This window comes from Triturus cristatus, chromosome 10, assembly GCF_964204655.1.
Source record: "Triturus cristatus chromosome 10, aTriCri1.1, whole genome shotgun sequence".
Classification (NCBI taxonomy): domain Eukaryota; kingdom Metazoa; phylum Chordata; class Amphibia; order Caudata; family Salamandridae; genus Triturus; species Triturus cristatus.
In genome coordinates this window covers 1053308693-1053330049 of record NC_140593.1, presented here as the reverse complement: position 1 = coordinate 1053330049, position 21357 = coordinate 1053308693, and the positions used below count along the sequence as shown (strand labels likewise).

Here is a 21357-nt window from a genome sequence, read left to right as displayed (position 1 = left end):
CTTCCCCATATTCAAAGTGGTCGATCTTGCTTGCCTCCCATCTACGCATGAGCCTGTTTTGGAGAATACCCTCCAGCAGTTCCTTTAATTCTTTAAGTTTATCCAGATCTTCCGTTGAACCGATACCGGCCTGGCTATTCAGTTTTAGCCCCACTTCCCTCATTTCTGCATCCAAGGCTGAGGTCTCTTTTTTTATATTTTTTACTCCTATGGCTTGATCTATTGGTAATAATCTCCCTCAAAAAGGCTTTGAGAGTATCCCAGACTATAGTAATATCAGCTGTACCTAAATTGATCTCTAAGAATAAATTCATTTCATTGGAGAGAAAGCCTATCTCTTCCTCTTCTATTAATAATGATCGATCAAAGGACCATACTTTTGTCTGCTGTGACTGTATGCAATTTAGAGCCAATAAGATGCCTGAGTGGTCTGATAGATGAGATGGAAGGTATTTTATATCTTTAACTCTATCTCTGAGATTGTAGCTGAGCAAAATATAGTCAATTCTTGACTTATGTGTGTTTAAAATACCCCCAGTTGCTGACCTGACCTTTCCCTCCACATATCGCAGAGGCCTGTTTGGGACATTATTGTCAGGAGAGACGCCCTAGATCTCGAAGGAACCATCGCTCTACTGTTTGAAGATTTATCCAGTTTAGGGTCGAGAACGATATTAAAATCTCCTGCCCATATCACTGGCTCTGGAAAATCCAGGAGATGTGAAAAGATCAATTTAAGACCAGATGGGTCATCCTGATTCGGACCGTAATACCCGACTAAAGTAAAGAGGATACCCACTAAAGTGATCTTCAGTATCAACCACCTCCCCCTGGATCATCCTTATGTTTTAAAATCTGGGCTTTAACTTGCCTTTTGAAAAGAATTAACACCCCTCTAATATTAGCCGTCTGGTCGGTGCAGATAAAAGAATCCACCCATTTCTTAGTTCTAAAGATTTCTTTCGTCTCTGCCTTCAAAAGATGAGTCTCCTGGATGACAATGACCTGCGCTGGGGAATCTCTCAGGTATTGCAAAATTCTAGCTCTTCGTGACCTCACACGCAGGCCATTTACATTCCAGGACAGGATCTGGAGTATTGTCATGCTATTTGAAGGTTGACTTTACCAACACACACTGTGCTGAGGCAGAGGTGACATGAGTCTATCCAAGTTGCGATTAATATGTTTAAAGGATCTAAGACGAATGAGGTTGTTTTATATTTGAATCCCCCTGTTTTTATTTATTTATTTAATTAAATTGTAGAGCGCCTGAATCTCCCCCTGAGAGGCTGCTGGCGGGCTGAATAAAAGGAGTTAAAACAAAGTGGAATTAAGAAGTTTCCTAAAGCGAAGGTTAATCGGGACAGAGCCTCAAATGAAGGGGCAGGTGGTTCCAGTAGAGGGGAGCGAGGTATGAGAAGGATTTACCACCTAATCTTGCTTTCCTAATTCTGATGATATGTAGAAGTAATTTGCTTGCTGATCTGAGAGTTCTTGAGAGAGCGTAAGGCTTAATCTTCCTTGAAATATAGGATGGGCCTTTGTTATGTAAGGCTTTGTAGATTGTGCAGCAAACCTTGAACTTTACGCGCTTGCGAATTGGAAGCCAATGATGTTTTTGTAGTAGAGGGAGGGACGGGGTTTTGAATGGAGAGTTCGTAACAAGTCACGCAGCAGTATTCTGAACCTGCTGAGGGATGACTCATTGGCAGAGACCAGGAGAGCATTGCAATAATCGAGACGGCTCATGACCATGGTCTGGTTGAGAGTTTTTCGCGTATAGTCTGGCAGGAGATGGAAAAACTTGGCATAACAGACCCAACACATAAAAGCAAGTGCTAGCAGTGTGAGTGACATGCTTCTTTAATGTTAACGCACGATCAAGGCGAATGCCCAAGTTTTTGACTAAGGACTTGGGATTAGGGCATGAGCCGAGCGCTACCGGCCACCAATTCGGGGACCAAAGAAAGGCGTCTCCAAAGAGCATTATCTCTGTTTTGCCAGCGTTAAGCTGTAAAAAATTACTTTTCATCCATTCTGCAATAGCAGCCATTCCTCCTGAAAAGGTGGACACGCCTTGGGAAGAAGATTTCTCAAAAAAGAAGAGAAGCTGAGTGTCATCAGCATAAGAGATGGGTTGAAAACCATGGGACCTTAGAAGGTTGACCAAGGGGGCAACATAGATGTTAAACAATGTAGGGCTCAAACAAGAGCCCTGGGGAACACCCTTGATCAATTCCATGGTCTTTGACCGGAAAGGACCCAAATTATTAGTCTGAGTGCGATCAGACAGGAAGCTGGTCATCCACTGCAAGGCCATTCCACTGAGTCCAATCTCTTTTAGTCTCCTCAGCAGAATCGGATGCGACACCGTGTCGAATGCTGCGGAAAGGTCTAAAAGCACAAGAATGGTGGAGTGGCCACTATCTAAGGTCATTTTGATGTTATCAATGACCTCAAGTAGGGCCAACTCCGTGCTGTAATTGGGCCTAAAGCCAGATTGAGAGAGGTCCAGTCAGCTATTGTTTTTGACATGGGCGGATAGATGTTGATTGATGTATTTTTCCAAGATTTTGCTGAGAAGAGGTAATAGAGAGATGGGGCGGAGATTGGATAGTTCTTCCATGGAGGCTTGGTATTTTTTCGAATAGGGATGATCTGAGCCGCCTTCCAGGCCCGTGGAAGATGTCCTTCTTCAATAGAAAGGTTTAGTAAGGTGCCTACAGATGAGGATAGTTCGTTGTAAAGGGAGGAGGCAACTTTTGCTGGAATAACATCCATAGGAGAGCCAGATTTGACCGCACAAAGTAAGACAGCTGCCACCTCATGTAACATAGGGGGAAAAACTGTCAAGCAATAGTGGGGTGGTGAAAACATTAGAAGTAGGAGCAGATGTAATCAGTTGATAACTCCCCAAGGGGGCGATCTTATCATAAATAAGATTATTATTATTTTTTTTTGTTTGAAATACTGAGCAATGTCGTCACAAAGGGCTTGAGAAGCAGTATCGGGATTTTCGCACACCTTTGGACAAGTAAAGGATTGCAGTATCTTAAATAAGGTATTCGGTGCGTTCTCTGCTTTAGTTAACTGATGGGCAATGAACGTTTTCCGTGCTCCTTTTATATTCTTATGATAGCGGGAGAGAGCATTCTTGAATATATCTTTGTCCCTCAGTGCATGGGACGTACGCCAACGTCTCTCCAAGTTTTTGCACTTTTGTTTTTCACCACGCAGCTCAGGAGAGTACCATGCTGATTGAGGGTGCCTTGGTGTGTTAGAAAATGATTTAAGGGGTGCCAGTAAGCCGATGGTCCTGATGATCAGCGGGTTAAACCTAGCTAGTCCCTCCTCAACAAGGGGGGTTTGGCTTTGGTTTTCCAGGAAGGTAAGAAAGCTGCCTTGAAGTTATCAGGGGAGATCTTATGCCATAGTCGGCGGATGCTGGGGACATTAGCAATAGAGGTAGTAGTCATGCTATGACCCTGAATAGTAAATTTAATGAACGCTTGATCTGACCACGTCAAAGGTTGAGGGGGTTCACACTGGATACAGGATGCGTTAGAAAAAATAACGTCCAGTGTGTGGCCCGCAGAATGAGTTGGGCCATCATTGAGCTTTGTGAGGCCAAGGAGAGCTAGGTCTGCCAGGAGCAACAATGTGTCAGTGCTTCACATTCACTATGCAAATTGAAGTCGCCCAACAGTAAAAATGTGTTAGTCGAAATTACGTAGGTAGCGATAATTTCTGCAAGCTGTATAGAGAAATCTACCAGCGGACCGGGAGGCCGATATACTAAGGCCCCTTTCCAGCTAAGCCGGGGGTGTAAGTCAATGCGAAAGACCATGATTTCTATATTGATGTTGCTGCATTGCTCCAGTATTGAAACTGCAGTGTTTTCTTTGTGGATTAAAGCAATTCCACCTTCCACTTTTGATGGTCTGTCCACCCTGAGTAGCCTGTAACCATGAGGGAGCGCTAAAGTGATTGCAAGGATAGAATGTGGCTTAAGCCAAGTCTCAGTCAAAAATCCTAAATCTGGATTTGCTGAAGTGATTAAATCCCATATTTCTATAGCATGTTTAGGGAGGGATCTCACATTACATAAAACACTCTTCCATCCTTTGATGGATTTGTTAGGCTCTTTCCCAGGTACTGGTGAGAGGGGAGAGACTGCTTTGGGGACGGAGATTGGAGGGGACAAGCTATCTGTTGAGGCTGTTGTGCTACTAAGGGAGCTGCATTGGAATTGGCAATGGATACAAGAAAAAGGGCCTTCAAGTGTTAACCGAGGCTGTGGATGAGACTTAGCGGGATCCCCACTATGGTTTGAGAGTCCAAGTCTTATATTATGCAATGCCTCACGGGAGTAAGAGATTCTAAAAGGTATTACAGAATCCTGTGAGGAACCGGCAAGGTTCCTGGCGACGTCCTGGTGCGGACGGGTGCAGATGGGCTTGCCCTTGGCGCGCCGATAGCGCGCCCGCTACGCGTCGAGCAGGGCATACGGTTTTATAGAGGGGGAGTGCAACCACTAGAGCGCTAACACCCCTCAGACCGCAAGTCACCTATTCCTCCCTCCACCACTCAGTTGGGACGAGACCCGTGGTGGACCGGGGAGGGGTGACTCCTTCAGGGACCGCAGCGGAGGAAATCAGGGAAGTGGGTATCTCACTTTAAAACGGTGCAAATAAGCTTTGTGCAAATTCCGCGGTGTGCTCCCCTACACACCTCACATCCCTTCCACCCCCCCTTGGAGAACCCTTCTCCCATTTGTGTGGACCAGGTGTTATCCAGATACTGTGTCCGTGATCTACCCCCCCCCCCCCATCCCTATTACAAGTGTGTTACCCAACCCAAAAAAAAAATAAAAAAAAAAATATATTTTATATATAGTAGATGCTATGAAACACAAAGGAAAATATGAAAATTGTGTTGCCCCCACAGCCTAAGGGACCTCCTAAATTTACTACGTTCTTCATTTATACATTTCTTTTTCTCTGACTTGCTTATGCAGGGTCTGAACCCTTGTTACCCGGCTGATCGGGTTTTCAGGTACTATGATGAAATAGTTAAGATGTAAAACAATATGAGACTCTATTCGGCCCAACTCTGTTATTCTCTATCCTGAGCCTCTAGCAACCTAACCAGGCTTTTCTATACTAGCCTATGGGACCTTTTTGCCTATGGAACATTTTTGCTGATAGTATCAAGCAACTCATCTGCCTCCTGGGCTGATTTCATGTTATGCATTTTGTTATGCATGACTTTTAACAAGGCCGGAAATTTGAATTGTACTACTGCGCCAATCTTCTTAAAGTTGTCCATCCTTCTGCCGAGTTCCCACTGCCTTTCTAGGGTAGCTTTCAAGAGATCCGACTGAACTTCAAAGGAAAAATCCCTGCTCCTCAGCGTTTTTGTCTTCAGAGCCAAGTTCAGAATCTTTTCTTTTACAGCATAAGTGAGAAAGTTAATAAGAATCTTCCTTGGTTTAGCCCTATTTGGGGTTCAAGCGGAACGGGTCCCTGTGAATTCTTTGTATCTCCTTTTCTAGGAATTCTGTTGACTCTTCTAATGGTAGGACTTCCTTAAGCAACTTAACCAAGAAGGTCTTGAGGTCTGACCCTTCTTTTCCTTCCGGAAGGTTCATAATGCGAAGGTTATTTCTACGAGAGTTATTTTCAAGCGTCTCCATTCTATCCCGCAGAGCGGCTTCCCCTCTTTGTTGGTCCTGGATCTTAGACTCTGCTGCCCCTAAATTAGCTTTAAGTTCGTCTACAGAATTTTCCAGGGATTCAGTTCTAGAATTTAGTAGATCCACCTTCTTCTCTAGAATCTCACAAGAGTTTCTAATCTCTCCTTGGTTAGCGGCTGATACCGCGAAGCCTTGCTTGATATCCTCCTCCCAATCTGCTCTTGATGCATATGACCTGACTCAGTCTGGTCAATAAGTTGACCAGTGACTTCAGCTTGGCTGTGGACATCTAGCTCTACCTCCTCCCTCAACAACGGATCGGGGATCTGTTCAGAAGTCACGATGGATGTGTCCTTCTGACTGAGGGGGGCTCCCGTGGGCTCCATGTTATCTCTGGATACTTCGGATGTAGAGCCTAATGTAGAGCCAATGGAGCAAATATTGAAATCCTCTCTGTGGTCCGCTCCCTGTTTTGTTATAGTCAAAACTTCGGGCTGTACCCTAAAGAAGGACCTCAATGAGGGGGTAACTTTAACTTTGCTATGTAAGGAGATATTTTTATTCTTTCCCCCTTTTATGCTCCTTCCCTTGACCTGGTATGTTTGAAAGGCTGAACAGACACTGGGAGCTCTGGGGGTACTAGAGGTACTTCTATTATTGACACCTTCCAAGACCTGTCCTCCAGCTGACTTCCTGGTCTCTCGCTTTTTTTCTCCTCAAGTTTCCTCTTGCTATTACCAGATGCCCCCCGCGTTTCCTGCCTTTTTTTCCCGCCTTGTTTTGGTCCAGATTTATCCCGGCTTTCTAGGTTTTTGGGCTTCTTGGTGCCCCCGCGGTCACCTGTACCAAGTGTTAAACTTTTACCTCCTAGGTGCTTGTGTCCATATAAGGATGAACTGGGGGATTCCACAAGTTGGCCAGGGGACAATACCCCTGCACTGGCCAAGGGCAACCCCGAGCTGATCAAGACATTAAGAGTACCTGGGTCAGGCGGGATAGACGGGCCACCAACTCCTCGGGGGCAGCTGCAGACGCTCCCCCAGCTCAGCCAGAAGCCGCCGCTCCGAAAAAACGGCCCTTACCGGCGCTGCCACTGCCGACCCGGAGGAGCCTGCGAGCTGCCGCGCTGCGTCCGCGCCACAACTCCAGGGCGGCCCGCACCAACGCGGAAGGCATGGCGGGCAGGGAGCGCCGAGAATCCACCCTCCGCATCCGCTTCTCTCACTGCTTCTCTCACTGCTTCTCTCCGCCGAGCCCAAGCCAACGCACAGCACCGCCAAAAATTTTCACAAAGAAATCCCTCTCAGTTTCCTCTCAAATGCCAGGTAACATTGCTCTGTTAAAGACGGGGATGTGGATAGGTAGTCCGGACACGCGCGGCTGTTCAGCTAGCAGACGCCATGTTCCCCCATCCAATTGACTCCACAATACTTATCTTTGATAGCTTTTGTGGTCCCATTCACTATTATTTTTAGTAAAAACAGGAAAATGGATACAATGCTAGCACCTGCAATGAAGATTTTCTAGAATGTCCGCTTCCTTAAGGTAGGATCAAGAATTAGGAATTGCCTACTAATTATTGACAACGAAACTCATTGGGTAACAGAGCGTTGCTTAGAATATATTATGGTGTCACAGGAAGAGTGAACGATATATACAGCTCCTAGGAGATGGCAATTTGGTGATATTTAGGATGTGGCATATTGGAAGGCTGGGGAAACAAAAACAGGCCTATTGGGACCGAACAACTGTCAAATGCCTAGAGTCCCTAAAAGCTGTAATCTGGGGCACTAATGAGATGACATACCGAGCGAAGCAGGGTGTAGGTAGCTTGGGGACGGAGGGCAGCAAAAACTGACTTATTGGGGCCCTGAATTACTGCCAAATGCCCAGAGTCCCTAAACGGTGGTTTCTGGGACACCAACGAGATGACACACATACTGAGGGAGATACCACACAGAAAGGACACAGTGGGAAAACCCAGGACCTGTCATGTGGAGAGAGGGGTCCTCTTTGAATGGCCCTAAAATAGCGAGGGGTTTGACTGAAGATGGCATACATTAAATAGAGTCCAGGACACAAAAAAAGCACACAAAGGGAAACCTACAGGAGTGAAGCCTTGACAGTGGAACAAGGGATTTACGTAAATCTTTTTATGAAACATTTTACGTTTTTTTAGTTGAATGGTCTCCATGGCCCACTCTACCTGTGCAATGCCGCCGCTCCCCAAGCACATCCGACATTGCATCCAACTATCGCGGGTGACCAGCATTTGGTCCAATGAGAACAACTCTATATTGGCACCAGTCCTCCCAGATCTTAGCATGTTTCCTTGGACACCTTCTGGTAATATACACACGCCTCTCCATGGTATGGTCGTACATCAATCCAACCCCTCATCCAGTCTTCTAGTGATGTAGGCTCAGGATCTTTCTATGCTTTTGCTTTGTCTCTCTTGGCCACCATTAGCCCAAACCACAACAATGCCACTTTGTATCTGTCAGTGTATACTTTGACATGTAGAGAGTCATTTTGGGATCCATGGGCAGCCTCCAACTGAGCACCTCACCCAAACACTTGACCACACCTTCACAAAAGGAGGTTAACCTATCACCCTCCCATACCATGTGGGGCAGGTCTTCCATCTGGGTCGAGCACTGTAAGCAGTGGTGAAGACAAAACCTCAAGCTTCCAGAACCTGTTGTGTGAAAGCAGTGCACAATGCAGATACTTCACTTAAATGGCAGAGTATTGTGGCCTCCCTTCGAGACTTTAGCGCCTCCATCCATTTGTCGGCAAGAGAGCCCAGGTCTCCCTCCCAAAACTCCCTCAATCTCTCAAGAGTGTTTACCACCAGAGAGTGGTAAATCTGTGTGATCTTGTGGGGCTTTATCTCTTGTAATGTAAAAATTACTTATAAAGCGCGGCATTCACCGGACGGTTTCTTGGCGCTATTCACTTTATTCGGCAAGAGGCAGAAAGCGGGGAGAGAAGAATTTATGAGTAAATGCCATGGAAGAGGTGGGTTTTTAGGAGAGACCTGAAATGAAGGTGAAAGGGAGAAAGTCTCAGTTCCAGCGGCAGAGAGTTCCAGAATGAGGGTGCCAAAAAGGAAAATCTGAGACCTCCGTGTTTTTTGCGCTTGAAGCGGGGAGTTTGAAGGAGCGCAAGATGAGAGGAACGGAGGTTCCTGGAGGGGGTAATAGGATGCAAGAGGGAGGAAATAAAGGAGGGACCGGTGCCTGCCAGAGATTTATGAGTCAGGCAGCCAAGTTTGAACTTGCAGCGCTCCGAAACAGGAAGCCAGTGGAGGGCCTTGAGGAGGGGACGGACGTGGTGATGTTTTGGTTGGTGGTAGATAAGGCGAGCTGCCTGATTCTGAATCAGCTGCAATGTGTTGATTTGGTATTGTGGGATGCCAACGTACAGGGCATTGGCGTAGTCGATCCGAGAGATGACGAACGCCAGCAGTGCCAAGGTGAGGCCTTCAGTGGTCAGAAAGTGGGCTATTTTCCGGATCTTCCGGAGCTGAAAAAAACAGGAGGACACAGTGGCACTGACCTGGTGCTTCATTGAGAGGTCTTGGGAGATGTAAACCCCGAGGCTTTTCACTTTGTCAGCAGGGTGGGGGGGAGGGCCGAGGGAAAGGGGCCAGAAGGTGGAATTCCAGGGGTTGGATGGGCCTCCGACAAGAACGAGCTCCGTCTTGTCGAGGTTGAGTTTAAGATGGTGAGTGCTCATCCAGTTACTGATATGGCAAAGGGTGGACTGGAAATCTTGAGCCGCTTCGTCCGAGGAGTTGAGATTGAAAACGAGCTGTATGTCATCTGCATAGTTAAATGCAGTGACATTCCTACCGCGGAGGGAGCGGATCAAGGGGGTGAGGTAAAGGTTAAAAAGAAGGGGTGACAGGGATGAACCCTGCGGCACACCGCAGGTGACTCTCGTCCGGTTTGCCGTGAACTGGGAAAGACGGACCGATTGATGGCGGTCCGCAAGGAAAGAACAAACCCAGTTAAGGGCCGTCCCGCTGATGCCTGCCTCTTTGACACGGTCGACTAAGATGGTGTGATCGACCGTGTCAAAGGCCGCTGACAGATCTAAGAGCACCAGGGCTTGACTGATGTTGGAGTCAGCGCCTCTACGAAGTTCCTCCATAACAGAGAGGATAACCGCCTCTGTTGAATGGGCAGGTCTAAACCCAGCTTGCTGGGAGTCTAGAAAATTGGAGTCCTCGATGAAGGAGCTGAGGACGCTGGTCACATGCGTCTCAAGTACCTTGCTCAGGTAAGGCAGAAGGGAAATGGGGCGGAAGTTGCCCAAGACCGTGGGGTCGGCGTTGGGTTTTTTTAATATGGGGACCACTTCGGCGTTCTTGAACTGACTGGGGACCACGCCGAGCAGGAGAGAGTTGTTCAGGAGGGCCAATGGAGGGCCAGGGCAGGTCGAAAAAGCGGTCCGGAGAATTGCCGGAGGGCAGCAGTCTGTGGGGGAATCAGATGAGATTTTGTGGAGCAGGGGGAAGAAGTATTCTTCGGGTATAGGAGGGAGCTGTATCAGGGAGCGAGAGTTGAGAAAGGGTGCGGCCTCTGGGAGGGACATTGCTTGGTCCCCGGAGGAGATACTGTTTTTGATTTTACTGATTTTTGTCTATGAAAAAATGGTTAAGGGAATCGCAGAGTGCCTGAGAGGGGAGGGGTTTGATGGTCACCCTATCCGGGTGTGAAAGTTCCTCCACAATAGCAAAGATGTCTTTAGATTTTTGCGCGGAGTTGAGAATTTTTGTGGAGAAGTAGGCAGATTTTGCAGCTGAGATTGCATGTTTGTATTCTCCGGATAATTTTAGGAAGTGGGCTTTTTCTAAGGGGTCGTAGTTTCGGCGCCAGCGACGCTCGGCTTGGCGAAGTCCCAGTTTAAGGGTTTTGAGGCTGTCGGAGAACCAGCGATGTGCGTCGTGAGGGCGCTTCGTTCGGATAGACTTAAGGGGGGCGACTTTGTCGCTGGCAGATTCCAACCAATCGACGATTGCGGCTTCCTGGGAGTCTAGAGGACCTAGGCCGGGCGGAGCCGAAGATGTTAGGGAGGAGAGAAAGAGGTCGAGGTTAGCTTTATTCCAGTTGCGGGCCAGGAGGCTAGGGCCTCGACTACGGGGGGGCGGTGGGGGGACCAGAAGAAGGAAAGAGATTAAGAAATGGTCCGACCAAAAGCAAGGAAGGATCGTGAGTGATTTGATTTCAAGGTTGTAAGTCCAGACCTGATCTAGGGTGTGGCCTTTGGAATGAGTAGCTGTGTGGACATGTTGACGGCCATTGAGGCCGCTTAATAGATCGGTGAAAGCCAAAGAGTGGGGGCTTTCATGTGGGTCAGATGGCCAGTAGTTAAAGTCTCCTAAGACCAGGAGTTTGGAGTTATTGAGTGTGAGCTGGGATAGAAGATCGCCAAAGAGGGAGGGGAAATTGGGCATGGGTTGAGGGGGGCGGTATACCAGGACACAGGTAAGAGGGGACACCGAGGATTCGAGTCTAATAGCCAGGCAGTCAGCCTGGGGGATGGTGAGTAGAGAGAGGGAAGAGAATCTGAGAGAGAGTTTGATAATAGCGGCTACGCCACCTCCGGATTTGCCAGCTGGTCGGTTGGCTTGGAGAATGTAATACCCAGGAGGAATAGCTGCCAAGATGTCGGGGGAGGAGTCCTCATTCAGCCAGGTCTCAGTTAGGAACAAGATGTCGGGACGGTCTGAGTCCAGAAGGTGGTATATGTCGTGTTGGTGACTGACAAGAGACCGGGTGTTGAGGTATGCAACTGCTAGCTCCATGTTGACAGGTGACTGAGCAGGCCGGGTTATAGAGGGTGGGAAGGAGGCAGAGTGCTCAGGGGTGATGGAGGATGAAAGTGCCCTGAGCTCTGGAAAAACACTACGGGCGTTGAAAATCCCCAGTTGGAGTAGTTTTGAATGGCTGGAGGGTTCCAGCGGCCAGAGAGAGTGTAATGCAATCAGGTCCCTAGGGGCATAGGATGTGATTTGGGCAGAGTAACGGGCCCCGGGCCCCTGCCGGCCGTGGACGGGCGCAGACGGGCTTGCCTTAGGCGCGCCTTCGGCGCGCAATCGTCGCACCCGCTGCGCTCGTCCGCTGCGCTGCCGGGGGTGACACATGTTATATACCAGTGAGAGAGAGGGTTGGGAGGGGGCGTGGCCTGCGCGAGTGGGCGTGGCCTAAGGCTCGCGGCGAAATGGCGGCAATAGCAATTCAAACACCTCACCCGCTGCAGCGATAGCTCCGCTGTGCGGGGGGTGTCAGAGCCAAGTGATGAAGATATGCCAGGGGTAAGTGCAATCAAGAAGTATAAAATACACACAATAAGCAGTTTTTTTTTAAAAAATAGAGCGAAGAGCGCTACTCCCGGAAGAATGACACACAACGGTCCGGCTGAAGACTGTGGTCCGTGCACAATTTTAAAGGCGGCGGGGGAGAGGTGGTACACCACCGGGGAAATGTGCACGGACTGAGGTTTTGGCCACAGAGTGCCGAAGCTAGATGGCTCAAGGGGCAATGGCGGCGCCTCCTCCTGTTGACTTTCTTCCACTAGCTCCGGAGGCGCTGCGAGGCCGGCCCGAAGGCAGAGAGCGCAGAGCATCAAGAGGAGCAACCGAGACCCAGGCATGCTGACAGCAGTGCCTTTGTTTCCAGTAGGTTATGATCAAGGAGATCCTCCAGTTTCCTTTGTCGGGCATCGTTTCAAACCCGGTGTCTTCACAGTTGCCACCCACACCTGGAACACTACCCTTATGGCTGGCGGCAGGTCCCGGGAGATGCCCCCCCCCCTCATGAAGAAAATGGGGGATCTTCTCATCCCACATTGCCCATTTCTCAGAGGCACACACTGAGTCTTCAGAGGTGTGAAACCACCATTCGAGTAATACGATCAGTTGGGCGTCCCTATATTAAGAAGCTAGGTCTGGGGTGGTCAGCCCCCCCCGTCGTATGTACATTTGAAACATTTCGACAATGCTATTCGTCGTGATGTTGGTTTCACAAGAACACCCCTCAATGAGGCGTTGACACAGGTTAAGATCAAGCTAGGAATAGCATAAGGTAGTTTTTCAGCTGATATAGCAAGTGAGGGAGGACCATCATCTTAACGATGTCCAAGTCTCCCAAGGAGAGGGGGAGCGTCAACCAAAACTCCAGGGCTTTGCTTAATCGATCTACCTGTGGCCACTTGTTCTTCATCCACCCATGCCAGTCGTGTGTCGCCAGTTACGTACACCGCCGGGTACTTAAATACTCACAGCAGCATCTGCATGTCACTAGCCCACTCCATTCGCTGTGGGGAGCGCTCAATGGGATATACCGAGGTCTTGGCTTTATTAATATGTAATCCAGGAAAGTTCACAATTTGCAATACCTAGAGGGCTCTTAGCGATGAAGCTCATCTAAAATATAGGGACGTCGTCTGTATATAGCACCACTCTGATATGCCAGGTGCCCATTCTGTTCCTTTAATTTGGGCGTCCATTCTGAGCCAGTTGACCAAAGGTTCTATTGCAATGGCAAAAAGTAAGGGGGCATCCCTATCGGGTGCCACGCTGTATGTGAAAAGTGTCAGACTGAGCCCCCAATTTTGACCCACGCCCTAAGAACAGTGTACAGAAGTTGGACCGATTTTGAAAAGTCAGGGCCACATTGTCAGAAGAAAGAACAGGCAGTCACACCCCACGGAGTTGAACACCTTGTGAAACTAACTAGGAGGATGGCCTGTGTCCCTGGCAGTTTCTCTGCCAGTGCTAGAGTGCATGGACCCACCTAACGTTATGTCTGGTACCCTGATTGGGCATGAAGCCCACTTGATGCAGGTAGAGAAGACAGCCAGTGAACGGAGTCAGTCTGTTGGCCCATGCCTTTGCCCAAATCTTCACCTCTCCATTGAGAAGTTAGAATGACCTATAAGAGGAGCAAAGGTCATGGAGAAGGCCAGGTTTCGGGATGGCCAGGTTTCAGGATGACCGGGATGTTTTAATTCATAAATTGCAACACCTTCTAGTAAAACAAGTGTCAATGCACTTAATAACATATGCTAAAGCTCAGCAAATGTATCAAAAGACACACTAAACCTACTAAAAGGATAGGGGAATGCCAGAACTTACATATGGATCAAGGCAACCATGAGATTGCTTTTTGTGCTGGCATCATATGTGGCATCCCAGTGATGGTTCACAGAGCGAAGATCCCTATGAAGGGCACACACGGAGATGGCCAGCACAATGGATATTCCAGGAAATAACTATAGTTGATGAAACTCAGGAAGTGGTTACAAAAAGGTCTTAAAAATTCTCAAGAAGTGTGGACTGACTCCCTTGAAACTCCTAGTGATAGTGGAGCGATAGGAAACGTCTTTTGGGGAAGTGTAGTGGCCAATCTGTTTACATCAGAGCATGCAGATATTATTCCTACTTGGGAGACCACTTCCTCATCCACTAATGGACTTAAGGTTTCTAGCTACCATCTAGGATATGTTTGTTGGTGAGCTGGAGAAAGTGCCCAAACAAATTATCTGCTGTGCGTCTGAACTCTATTGCTTCCTCTTTTTTTTTATTTTTTTTTGCTTTATATTTTATTTACCTCTTCCCCGACAGATGGCAAGGATTGAAACCAGATCTTCCATGTGTGTAAATTAAATTTCTATTCCGAACAATAGCAAATAAACAGAAGAGTGAAACCAAATTTACGAAGAGCTAACAAGAGGAGTCACTCTGCTTTTTAGAAGAACCCTCACTCACCAACCTAGTTGGTGACATGCTTCATCATGGGGTTCCCACCAGAGAGGCCGAGTTCCTCCCTGGTGTGCTGTGACGCCTGATTACAGCGGAGCGTTTTATTTTTTATTTTTGTGTATGTGCAAAAAGTGAAGGTGCAAATGTTAAAATTGCCATTGCCAATCCAAAGTATTTATTGGTGGAGTAGTAAGGCAAAATTGTTAAAAGCAATTTAGGTGAGGTGGATGTAAGACTGGGTAGTTTGGCCGGTCACATCCTAATGTGGCGATCAAGTGTGGTCTACATGTTTCAGCCTCAGACATCTTCGGGGTCCTGCTGATGGATAGATCCAGGCGCCACACAAGTGTCTGGCTTTGGAGTACGTGTGACTACAAGCCACCGCCCCCTGCCAGGACCCATGTTGTAAGGGTTTCCTACACCTTATAGTCACGTCGCTTTCAGGAGTTCTGAAGGCGCCACAGTAACCGCAAGTCACACGTTTTTTTGGATGCCATAGGTTAGGGTGCACCTTAGCGTGTGCATACCGCTGTGGCATTTGGTCCTGAAGAAAGCCTCGCTATGGGCATTATGAGGCTGAAACATGTAGACCACACTTGATTGCCACATTAGGATGTGACCGGCCAATCTACACAGTCATACATCCACCTCACCTAAATTGCTTATAACAACTTTGCCTTACTACTCCACCACTAAATACTTTGGATTGGTAAAGGCAATTTTAACATTTTCACCTTCACTTTTAGCACCTACAAAAAAATAAAAAATAAACGCTCCACTGTAATCGGGCGTCGCGGCACACCAGGGAGGCACTCGGCCTCTCTGGTGCGAACCCCATGATGAAGCATGTCACCAACTAGGTTGGCGAGTAAGGGTTCTTCTAAAAACCAGAGTGACTTCTCTTGCTAGCTCTTCGTAAATTTGTTTTCACTCTTCTGTTGTTTATTTGCTATTTCACTAGGGGGACCATTGGCTCCATTGTTTTCCCTCTCTCTCTCTCTCTCTCTCTCTCTCTTTGTTTAAATATATTCTGAACAATAGGCATTGCCTAATGGGCATGGTCTAACTTTACTAGCAAGAGCCATCAATGGATGGCTCATTTAAGCAGCAACGAGGCCTTCATTATGAGTAGCCCAGGGTGGGGGCAGGCGTAGTTAACCATAGGATACTCATTAAATACAGGTACCATATGGATCAGTATTTATCAGGGCCCATAACTGCTATTACAAGGTTTCCACATCCAAATGGATAATTGCACGGCAGATGTTGGTGCTGTCCACATCAAAATCTGTATATGCTGGTATTTTCACCCAGTAGATTTTCAAAGTTTGGCCTGTCAACATTCACCAGGAAGATATTTAGAGGGATGCAGTAATTACTGCTAAACTTGTGGTTCCTAACAAATGTGTGTTCATGGGGATCTGAAAAAGCGTACCTCTCATAATGAGGGAATGTATCTGTGGGAGGCCACATTGACATAGAGCAGACTTCAAGTCCAACCACCGCATATATCGGGTAGCTCATCACTCTGAATCAATTTTGCAGTGAATAGGGCAAGGCTATATGGAAGTCAGGCAGTGTCTTGAAGAAGGGCGTGCAGGTGAGACTGAAAATATGCAACAAATCAAATGTGAAATAGAACAGACTTTGATTACTCTCGAGAGAAATAATTCATAAATAGACTACAGACCTGTCTGAGTAGCTCAGCCGAGACTATTCATTTATAAACTAATCCCAGATGTGTACCATTTTGATGGTAGTACTAAGGTTAGGCTTACCCTGTCCCGTCCAGTTACTTCTGCAGGAATGTTTTGGTGCATGCCTATCTGGACCAGCCTCTCGAAATTACTGCTTGTGTATCCATGTACAAATGTAATGCAAGGCAGTCACTAGACATGTGTTTGACTGATCTGATCCAGTTTTGCCTTCAACGGCATTGCATATGTGAATGTTGCTGTTTCCAAAAACGTTGTCATTTTGTTTATATAAATGGTGACTGATCACCTGTGAAGTGATTGTAGTTCTTTCCTTTAGTTCCAAGGAAGAGAAGATTGGTTTATTGTGTACGTGTAAATGAGTAACAGTGACGCTGTGTCTTTGTCCGCTGGTAATGACAACCCTTGGGGATTATCTGATCAGTAAAAAGTTCTAACTAAACAGGTTACAGTTTAAGTTTGCATCTGTTCTGATGTAAAATTTCTAGTCTAGATTTCCATCTCTACTATTATCAGCAGTACTGTATAACCAGTAAGTCTGATTCCTACACTACTTATCTAGTCATGTTCCTATTTAGAGAACTGTACTATTTTTATTTGTGAAGTGTGAACTACTTGCAGTGTCAGCCCAGTGGTCTTTATTCAACTTTAATTTCCACGGAAGTAGGTATTGAATGATTAGCTTAGCGCAACACATTTTTTTCTATTGAATATTTCTTTCATCTCATTTCATGCGTCAACTTCTGAAAATGTTACTCAAGACCACTCTGAAGTCCAGAGTGCTAATACTGCAATAACAGTTATAATTATAGTTTTCCACCAAACAGTAGCGGAACGTTCTTTTGATCTGATTTCAGAGCCATCAGGTCTGACCATGAAATCGATTGAGGAGTAGTTGATGATTACAGGAACTGAGACAGCTAAGGTGGAGCGGTTTCATAGGTGTGGGACAACCTGTTTACAACCTCCACTCAGAAGTGAGAGTAGTTTTAAAGGCATAGTAAATTAAGATATCGGTAAAGAAAATGCCCTTTACTTGTCCAGATCCACCCTTCATTTTTAGGTCGAGCCTGGGCAGCGCATGCGCTCCTCTGTAAGGCATGCTGTATTGAGTTAGGGATTTGAAGCTCCGCCCATATTTGGGCACACACAACTGTAACTTTGGATGCTAGTAGAGAGCATTGCAGGAGTTGGTTCTCCATTGTGCCCCCTCTTTCATCGCATAGATCTGTTTGCTCACAGCTTTGGTACCCTTGTTATTCCCGTCCCTGAGCAGCAAGCATGGCCTTTCTTCAGGCAGACCCCTGACCACACTCAGTAGTGAGCGCCATCTCCCTGGAGGTTTTTGGCCACTTTGCAAGACTGTGGACGTCAAGGGCATTCCATTGCATGCTTCTATGTTTTTCAACATCTGACTTTCAGTGGTATTGACCTCAACATGCCCATTCTTGGCGCCACCAGCCTCTGAGTAGTAACTGCTCTGGAAGTATGCAAAGAGGCATCTGCTTGGCAGCTCAACAAGCTGTTTCCTCAGTCATATATTTTATAACTGAAATCCGACATACCACAAGATAAAACCATACACAATTGCTGTAATTTTAGTCTGGATTTTATTTTCTTATTTACCTGGAATATTTATATTGGAGAAGCATATTTCTAATCACCAGCAGAACAGTTTATCTAGACTTTAGTGTTGTTGGCACGATTTTGGGTAATCAAGTGGGTAACCGAGAGAAGTGCGACCAAGAGCTATTAGACAGGGTAAGTTAAATAAACTGGCCCACATGAAACAAAAGTATTACCTTTTGCACACAGATGCTTGAATGTTTATCCTATACATCTTGCAATATGATACCGGCAGCAACTGTGAATCATTATGTAAGTCTAGTGATTTAGCATATGGAAGGAGTGTGAGATTAGAATAGTCTAGTTACCATGTTTTTGGAGATCTTTGTGCACTATAAGAACCAGCTCAGTTGTTTGATGATGGGAGGTAGAAGGAATGGTTTTATTTTCTTGAAGAGATTAAGTTTGCCGTAGGCTGTCCATGTTTGTTTGTCATATGGATTTTGAAATCCTGGTGTGAGTCAAAATGGAAGCCTATGGATTTTAGCTGGAATCTAAATATGCTTGTATGAAACACACTACCATAACCGTGGGTTAGGGCTTGAAACATGTAGACCGTAGAAACTCAGCAAAATAAGTCCATGAGTTTCTACTCTCCCCATTTTAATTAACTGTACCTGCTAGAGGTACGAATCAATTATTTTCCTACTAGCCAGGTATTTTTAATCTTCCACAAACTTCCCCCACACTCCTCTTGTCTCTCCATCCTTTATAGTTAACACCAAAAAGTGCTCCCACATAACCTGTAGGTTGCAGCATGCCCCGTTCCGCAGCGGAACGGGAAAAACCCAATGATGAAGCATGCCACCAAGGAGAAACCCTGGTGGGCGAGGGTTATTAAAAGAAAAATTTCTGTTTTACAAATAACAACTGAAGTGGAAAGAAAGTCCTGAAAGACCGTGGGCTCTTTTTAATTAAACTAAGACCAATCAGAGGACAAGACCTTTGTCTATCTCCTCTACCTCCCCTCTCTTGTTTTTCAGATATTATGCTTATGTCAACATTAGTGGATGATGTTCTGTAAACATTTGCATAGTACTTATTTGCTGTCTCATTTTATTGAATGGCACTTGTCTGCCATGGGTGAATGTTGTGAAGAGCAAAGCTTGTGCTGTTCTTGGCTGTGCCTTAGTGATATTGTACATTTAGTTGCTGTTTTAATGTACGTTATGTTACTTTGGCTACATGAGTACTTCATGCTTCATTGATCAGTACATGGACAGTGCCAAGTATTGAACACACGGATTTCCTTGAAATATTAGTGATCTAAGTTCCTGGTGTAGTACTGTGGATGTACAGCACATATACTGTGTGCTGTACTGGGCTGCAGATATGTTGCTGTACATGAAATCATTACCTTCATTTGGTGCATTACATGGACCACGTTCTGTTCTCTATTTGGTGGTGAACGTGCTCTGTACTTAACATAAATATTTCTACTTGTACCTGATGTAGTGCCTTATTTTGCTGAAATAAGAATTCCACAAGCTGCATGTAAAATATTTCATCACTATAGTTTCAATTAGAATGTTAAATATAAACGTGATTTGGCAGGCGGCATACCTTTCAATTTCCTGTTTGGGGAAATGCTCTATCTTTTCTAAAACAACATGTTTTGATTTCTACTTCCTTCAAGGTGCTACTGATTCCTTGTGGCCCTGCATAGTTCCTTCTACTTGCAGAAGGCTGCAGTCACCTACTGTGTTCGAATCCATTGCTGCTCTCTTGCCAGTGAGGTAGCTTTTATCCGGTATTTCTCTGTGTTTGAGGATTGATGGGGTACTGAGACTGTGTTTAAATAGAAGGAAATGGCCATAGTTGCAAATTTTCACAAATGGAGCAGCGGAGAGGACCAGTTGATCTTTTAGGACCACGGTGTTAAAGTGATGGAAAGAAGACATTAGCAGGTGTGGTAACAGAAAGGAAGGAGGCCATTCTTCCATTTCATCCCAGTAACTTCCTGAGCTAACGCATTCCACTGGAATCATTGAATGAATTTTTTTTTACACACAAACCCAGAAATAACCATTAGAGAAATACATTTAATCCGATCTAAGATAATACGATGAAGGGAGAATGCAGGGTGAAGAATAGTGTTGGATTCTGATTTAGAATTGTGGCAAAGCTTTGTTTCATATTTAGGGTTAGGGACTAATGTTAGATTAGGGACAATGGTGAGACTTCGGGTTCAAAGGATAATGGTTAGGATAAAGGTGTGGGCACAGGCAGTGCTGGGTTTAGATTAGAATTTTCTATAGGATCAAACATATTGAAGGAGATAGAGGTAATGTTAAAGTTTCAGAATATTTTTTTTTTTAAAACTCTTTTAGAAAAATACAAATATTGCAAAAGTAGGGGGAGTTTTGATGAAGATAACTATTTTAAGGCAAAATATAGCAAAGTAATTTCCAATTTAAAATGGTCTCAGTTTTTACTTCTGTGAAATTTACAGAGATTAATCTGTGGATTCAGGGACCAGGGTCTCTGAACCCAGGGCATTATGCTTATTTTTTCTGTTAGATAAGATTCTTGGCAGGTTTTCTATTTTAAAATATGTCCCTTTCTTTTTGCAGGTCATTAGCTGTTGGTAGTAAAGTGGGTTACAAATTCTTCTCCCTTTCATCCGTGGATAAGCTTGAACAAATATATGAATGCAGTAAGTGCTCCTTCTTCTAAATATATTCAAAGTCCTTTTAATTCTGGTGTGAACTGAGAGAATGGAATTCTTTTTTAGTGGGAATCGAGTACTGTTTGTAAATATATAATTTGTACAATGCAATTGTTTAAAATGTTGGCTCATCTCAAAGTCCCTATTTAAACCTAACATACGACACAGAACTTACAGGCTTATCTCGTATTCAGAAAAATGAAAACTATATTACAGACATTTTATTTTGTAAGCGCAGTGCTCTGTTTTAATTTCTAACTTTCTATTTTTGTGAGTATAACCGCTTTTCATTTAGTTCTTTTTACATTTGACATTTCATTGCAACTAGTCAGATCTGCCTCTCTTGTGACAGCATTTTATCTTTTTGTGCCTGTCCTTTTCAAGAGGCTAAAGTGTTCTTAAAGTACTAAAATGATGCGCAGATATGTTATTGGCAGAAAAAGACCATCCATTCCTTTTAACTAGCCATTAACATGTAGAGACCATACTGAGGCCCTTCGTACGAGTGGACCAAAAAAATCCCTGTTATTTCTTCGTCTCAGAATTAAAATTCTTGGGTGTCCCAATAATTCCTTTGAAATAACTGAGATTTCAGTATTTTGGAGAATAACATGCAGTAATTGGTTTTACACTCCAGTTTATGGATGTTTTTCCCTAGCGTTTTATGTTGGGCTTCTTTCAGTTGCCAAAATCACCATGTGAAAAGCTAAAACTTATAACTGCCCCAGTAACTCCTGTTATTGGGCCCATCAGCATTTACAGGGCAGTTTTAAAGACTGCCCAAGTTTTCGACATGCCTCCAAATATGACTTTCCTTTCAGTGTCAGGCTTTCTGAAAATGTAATTTTTGTTGGCTGATCATGGGTTTAATGTTTGAGCT

General features: G+C 45.4%; 1 protein-coding gene across 1 annotated transcript in view; it reads left to right on the top strand.

Moving 5' to 3' along the window:
• Positions 1-21357, top strand: part of WIPI2 (WD repeat domain, phosphoinositide interacting 2) — a 226701-nt gene that overhangs the window by 11020 nt on the left and 194324 nt on the right. The window contains exon 2 of the mRNA XM_085629180.1: positions 20383-20465. Coding sequence (XP_085485306.1) covers positions 20383-20465 — 83 coding nt within the window. The remainder of the gene's footprint in view (positions 1-20382; positions 20466-21357) is intronic.